The 6,391-nt window shown below is 57.5% G+C and overlaps 1 protein-coding gene across 3 annotated transcripts in view; it reads left to right on the plus strand.

Annotated features, from left to right (window-relative positions):
• LRRC27 (leucine rich repeat containing 27) overlaps positions 1-6,391 on the plus strand; it is a 36,876-nt gene that overhangs the window by 3,044 nt on the left and 27,441 nt on the right. For all 3 annotated transcript variants that reach the window (XR_007460862.1, XM_049645911.1, XM_049645910.1), the window contains exons 3-4: positions 1,804-1,934; positions 6,070-6,128. Coding sequence is in view for 2 of the 3 variants with exons in the window: in XM_049645911.1 (XP_049501868.1) it covers positions 1,804-1,934; positions 6,070-6,128 (190 nt within the window). In the remaining variant the exon portion in view is untranslated. The remainder of the gene's footprint in view (positions 1-1,803; positions 1,935-6,069; positions 6,129-6,391) is intronic.

Below are 6,391 nucleotides of genomic sequence, written 5' to 3' on the forward strand. Positions count from 1 at the left end.
CAGGCCCTAATCGTAAGTGGCTGCTCGAGGACTAAATCCTCTGCTGCACGTGACACGCCCTGGTTTTGCTGCCCAGGCCGCCACCGGCCTTGCCCTCCCTCCCTGAGCACCCACCTCTTGGAGTGAATTCCTGGGTCGTCAGGGCTGCTGTGTGCCCTCTGCGTGGGCACACGCTCCCAGCTGGCAGTCCGGACCCTGATGGTGCCATGAGACTGTGTTACCTCTGTGCATAAAGGAAGAAGGAGCCTGCTTTTCAAGCTTCATAAAGAAGCATCATAACTGCTTATGCCCTTCGGAAAACAGAGACGTGAATAGAGATGTCATCGCCATGGCAACCAATCACTGAGGGAGGCGGCCGCACGGCGCCGTGGCCTTCGAGGGGTTATGGGTACACGTGCCGGCGAAGCAGCCATCGCCGGAGTCGCCAGGAGCACGCCCACCGCTTCCACGGCCACATGCGGTCCTGGAGCGCGGGAGGGCCCAGCTTCCCCGGGTCTCGCCGGACCTGGAGGGAGGCTGGGCTCCTGGGGCGCAGTCACCTGGCTGTTCCCTCAAGCCACTGCGGTTTTGGAGTCGGGCACTTAGAGGCAGCTCGCCCCGAGACGGCGGGCCTGGGGGGCTTGGAGCCCACGCTGCGGCCTCTCATCGAGGTGCGCACACCCCTGCCAGAGTGACCGCCAGCCCGTGTCCCCGAGACCGTCTGCGGCCAGCAGGGTAGCTGCCCACGCCTTGCCTGGCGGGACAGTTTGCTTTCTGTGTGCTTGTAAAGCTCCTGTCGTGACCCGTGAAGGGGCTCGGAGGACGGCCTCGGAGGCAGAGTTGGGCGTGGGGACAGCGTGGCCCGAGGGGGTGGCTGGTGCTTCCCTAGCACTCCCATGCACCCCGCACCGCTCGCTTAGCGTGGTCTGGCAGGCGGGTCCCCCGAGCCACTTCATAGGGGAGGATGCTGGAGCCCAGAGAGGTTTGGGAACTTGCTCAAAGTCCCTCAGCTAATAAGGTTTTGAAATCTAGATTTGAACCCAGGAAGCGTGGCTTCCAGGCCATTCTCGTGACTTTGCGCTCTGCTACCTGGGTAGGGAGGTGTGACCTACGACCTGTAACGGCCCCATCGAGGGGGTTCTTCTCCACCCACGATCGTGCTGTGCCCGACTGTGGGATCATACGTGCCCACGTGACCCGGCCAGAGTCCCCGCGGCACATGCCATCTTCAGCCTTCCTTCCTGCTCCTTCTGACGCCTCATGGAGACTTGATGGCGCTGGGCTGGCGCTTGGAGCCCTTGCCGAGGTGGTGGCGGCTGGGGTCGTGTTTGGGCGCCTCGGAGAGCAGCGTGGCGCACCTGTCTTTTAGGTTCCTTTAATTATCTGCTTGGGATGGGTCCCCGACCAGACTCCGCTCCTGCTGCCTGTGCACGGAGCAGAGGCCCGCGGGCTGCTGAGTGCTAGGGCGCGAGGGCGGGGGCAGTGACCGTGGAGCCTGAGAAGCGCTGAGTGTGGGGGCCCACGAAGGGGAAAAGGGGTTTAAAGCTCGGGAAGTACGTTTGGTCTGAGGGGTGTTTGTAGCAAAAGCCCCGTGTGCGCGGTGGTGGTGGAGTCCCTGTCCGGCCCGCGAGGCGTGCGAGGGGTCCTGGTGCTTCTCTTTCCCTCGTCTGCTGTTTAAACTACGTAAGGATCGGTTAGTGTGAGCTTTCTTTCAATTTGGTGTATGTGGTTGCAAAAGCTAGTGTTTGTTCTGGAACCGCCTTGGCTAAGTCACGGCTCAAAACGTGCTTAGTTGACAGAACGTTCTCTTCTCTTCCCTGGAAGCAACTGCACCTTCAAAGAAACGCCCTCTGCGAGATTCCCGCAGACTTCTTCCAGTCGCTGCCAAACCTCGCGTGGCTGGACTTCCGCTACAACAGCATCAGAGCTCTTCCTTCTGGGATCGGGTCTCACAAGTGAGTTGCGCGTTTCCAGACTTCAAGAAGCAGCACGTTTTCAGATGCCTGAGTGCCTGCCCTTTTGCCGCGTAGCTCCTACTCCTGGTTGAATTTTGGTTTCAGCTAGAAGCTTTTAACGCTATTTTTAAAGCCAGCTAGGAGATGCAACAAAGCACTTGACTGTAGTTATAATTTAGGGTAGGGGATGCTGGCAGCCACAGTGCCTTTGCCGGGCCACCCGTGAGGTTTTGGCAACACCTGGATCCATCTCTGACTCTCCTCATGGGAAGCTGCCTGAAGGTCAGAAATATGGCTGAGGAGCTGCAGCCGGCCTCTGTGCTCCTGAGGCCTCGTGTATATCTTTTAGTTTCCGGTAAATAACAAGAAATGCTTTCCGTTTGGAGAGTTGGAAACCCCACATTCCCGTGGCTATGATTCCAGGGATTTCCTAGCACCCCCGCTTCTAGAACAAATGCCTCGCCTCCCTCCCTCCTCCTCACGTGGACTCTCCCCAGCAGCTAAGGGTCAGCTGGCACCGGCACTCCCCCGGGAGCCACGCTCTCTGGGAGCTCGGCCTACCGTCCTGACCCCGTCGCCTTTAGCACCCACGTCTTTCCAGATCAGTGTTTCTTACCCTTTTGAAAGCCCGGTAACCCTTGTAGGCTGTCCTTTAATGCCAGCGCTTCCTGGGCAGAGGAGAGCACATGCGTAGGCCCTGGGAGCGTGTGCCTGGTGGACGTGAGGGACGGCAGGGAGGCCAGAGAGGAACACAGGAGGCAGAGGGACAAGAAATGCCTTGAAAGAGGGTCAGCCCAGCTAGCAGGCCAGGGATGCAGTGTTGGATTTCATTTTGAAAGAGCTTGGGAATCCCAGTGGGTTGGAATGGAGAGGGCTGCAGTTTGACTTGGCTTTGAGGTCACTCTGTAAGGGGGGCGAGGGTGGTCGTGGAAGGCCAGTTAGGAGGCCACGCGGCCGTCCCCACCAGAGGCGGCAGCCTGGGCCAGGCTGACAAGGCAGAGTGCCAGGTGGACTTGAGGGCCGGTGGGGTTCAGGTTGGTTCAGGGCATGGGAGGAAGAGAGGTGTCCCAGGGCGACCCCCAGTTCTTACGTGAGTAATCACGTCCGCACACGGCCGTGGTGGCCCCTCCAGGCAGCAGAGCGGGAGGCTGTAAAGGCCCTTCACTTGCCTGGAGGGTGGCTCACTGCTTGCTGAAGTGTTTTGTAAGAAGTGAGCGTTTTGTCCGTGTAACAGTAAGAGAACATGTGTGAATCTTTTGTGCCTTTTCAGGCCCCACAAGGAAGCAGCTGACTTCTGATGACAAGCTGGGGTCTCCAGCAGGGGGCAGTCAGAGCCAGGAGCCATCTTCCTGGAGCTCTGGGGCCGTCGGGGTCTGTGGGTGGTGCCGCTGGACGCACAGAACCCTGTCCCTGGCTCCAGCCAGGACGGTGTGACGGTGACTGAGGGCCGCGCCCACCGCCCACCTTGTCCCTTCCAGCTGACGACCTCGTGAGTCTTCTGAGCTGGTGGTTAGGGCAGGTTGGGAAGGAAGGCTTTGTTCCTCCCAGGGTGACTCATCTTTTGTGTTGAGGATAATTTAGTGCTTTCTGTCCCTAGACTGTGGCATTAGCACAGTTGAGGAGAGGGTTTGCTCCTCAGAGTGTAGACAAACGAAAGCCTCTTCCCAAAGCGCTGCTCTTTCTTCTAAAATAAGCACACGGTTCTCCAATTTTGGAATTTGTTGATTTGCCAGTCAAAGCCAGCTGCTTAATATCACTTAAGATATAATTTTGCATGTGATTTATAGCCCATTATATCATTAAAATTAGATCAGCTTGCCGAAGAGCTGAAACATATTAATCAGAAGTGTTAAGTAATTACGGGCTTATTAAAAACCTTAAACTTTCCAAAAGGCCTAATGAAAGCAATGCCAGTACTAATGTTCTCCCCCCTCATTGTCCTGGATGTGTAAGCTTTGCTAGCAGAGAGAGAGAGAAATTTGTATGTCAGCATACACGCCTCCCCAGGCAAGCCACTGCGGTGTATGCGTTCCGTGGAGAATCTGTGAAACAGCCCATGGACTGACAGTGCCTAGGGGTCAACATTTACAAATTTATTATTTAACGTGTGCACGAGAATATTCAAACCTGTCATTGCATAAGGCGGGAAGACGCTTCCTTGGTGAGTGGTTGGTTCCCGCGGTCTGCGCCCCCGTGAGCAGGCAGGTGGCGGGGACGTCCAGGGCACCGGCCGCCTGCTCACGGGGGCGCAGACCGCGGGGTCTGTCCATCGTGTGGGGGAGCAGGCACTGCCCCGTTCTCGGGTCGTTTCTGTACCCCACGATTGGGGCTAAACCAGCCCCCGGTGGTTGAAGTGATGGCGTTGACATGACTCACTCTGCATACACTGAGAAAAGTTTGACCGATAACATCTGTTCCTTTCAGGCCTCACGTAAGTAAGGAAAACCAAGGGAGTAAATGCAAAGAAAGTCGTCTCACCCCTTGGCGATCTGATTTTCCTTTGGGGTTGCTGGTCCGGAACTTAAACTTCATTGGCCCAGAATGGGAGAACTCTCACTTGTGTGTCTGTGACGTTGCCTTTCCGCTTTCAAATCTTGGAGACCCTGGCCAGTCGTGATGCTGGATTTTAATGTTTTCACCGTCCAAGGGGAGGAGATAAGGCTTGAGATGGCCTCCCTCCACCCGCCGCACGGATTCACACGCGGGGTCTGTAGGTGCGTTCGGCTGCTGGCCTCCTCTCTGGCGGGAGGGCCGAAGGCGCGGACGCAGGGTGGACGGCTCTCCAGCCCCGCGGTCACCCGGCTGCTTTCCTGGGGCCGCTGAGGGCTCGGCGACTCCTGGGCCCGCAATAGAGGAGGAGGCGGGTGGGAGCTTTTCTCCAGGCGGTTGTGAGGGCGACCCCGTCGTGGCCGGCGGCCATCCCCACACGGTCAGCAGCCCCGTGTGCCTGGGACTCCGGCTGGCCGGCCGTGTACTGCAGCGAAGGTGTGGAGATTGAATACTATGGCCGACTTGACAGTTCTCCAGACGTCTCTCGGCAAAGCCCGGGGTGACAGAGATACAGGGGGGAGGGGTCCCGCCCTCTTCCCGGGTGCCCGTCCCCCAGCCTGGAAACATGAGCCGGGGTGTTTGTGGTCTTTTTATGCCAGATTTCAGCTGTTGGTCCCTAAAAAGTGAAGGAGAGAAAGAAATTGATCCCTAGTGTATGATGAGTCTTCAGAATTCCACGGGAGGGGCGCCGGGGTCAGTCAGCAGAGCACCTGACCCGTGATTTCAGCTCAGGTCATGGTCTCACAGTTCGTGGTTTGGGCCCCACATTGGGCTCTGCGCTGACACATTCTCTCTCTCCCTCTCTTAAAATAAATAAACCTTTAAAAAAAAAAAAAGAATGACGTGTGAAAAACAGAAGAAGCACAGTATGGTAAAAGGGGAAAGATAGAATTTAAGGTGAAATACTCCTTTTTCCCTATCATTCAATCAGTAACTTTTTAGTGTTGCTAAAAAGTGTTACTTTCTCGTGCTCCTTCTGTCCTCTCTCTCCATGGCTGGTTGGTGAGAGATTTTGCAGGGGTGTTAGGTGTTCCACGAAGGAAGGGGTCTGGAGCCCGGTGCAGGGAGAAATGCCCCGATGCCACGCTTCCTCGTCTGAGACTACGGATTCTCCCTCCCCAGCCGGACAGCGTGCCGCGCCGCAGTGGGCTCCCGGCACTTCGAGCGGGGAGGACTTGGTGGCGGAGCGCCTTAGGGTGCGAGGCCTCCTCACAGCAGGCCGCAGGAGACGCGGGCAGGAGTCCCGTCCCCCTGCAGGGCGGCGGTGCCCCTGGGTTCCGCGGCTGTCACAGCTCGGGGAGGGTCCCGCTGGCACTCGTGGGTAGAGACAAGGAGGCAGCTGGACGCCCCGCAGGACGGGCCGCCTGACGGAGAGTCGCCCGTCCCCAAGAGTCAGTTCGCCGACGGGGGAGCCTGGCCCATGCCGAGACGGGGGCCACACGCGGGGCACGCCGTAAACGAGTGTGCCCACGCTGAAGCCGACTCCAGGGAGAGGAGGTAGAGGAGGAAATTTGACGGTGTCTTTTAGGGATGGTCATTTGATTTTCTGCTTCTTAAACTATGTATTTTTTGTTTTATTTTAAAGGCATTTGAAAACTTTGCTTTTAGAAAGAAATCCTATCAAAATGTTACCTGTGGAGCTGGGTAAGTATTCAAGCATTACCGTAAAAGCTGGCTGTGAAATGCTGCCTTTTTGAGTTAGTGGAACCCGTAGTGGGCGTTTCAGGTGAGTCGCGGGGGCCAGCTGGCTACTATTTACAGTTGCTTCCACTGTGTCCCTCGGGGCCCCAGACCCTGCGGCTCCCACGAGCTGTTATGCGGGGACCTGCATTCTTCGCAGAAAGTGTGATGATGTGTCAACGGGGGGGGGGGGGGGGGGGGGGGGGGGGGGGGGGGGGGGCAAGGGG

This window comes from Panthera uncia, chromosome D2 (genome assembly GCF_023721935.1).
Source record: "Panthera uncia isolate 11264 chromosome D2, Puncia_PCG_1.0, whole genome shotgun sequence".
Lineage (NCBI taxonomy): Eukaryota > Metazoa > Chordata > Mammalia > Carnivora > Felidae > Panthera > Panthera uncia.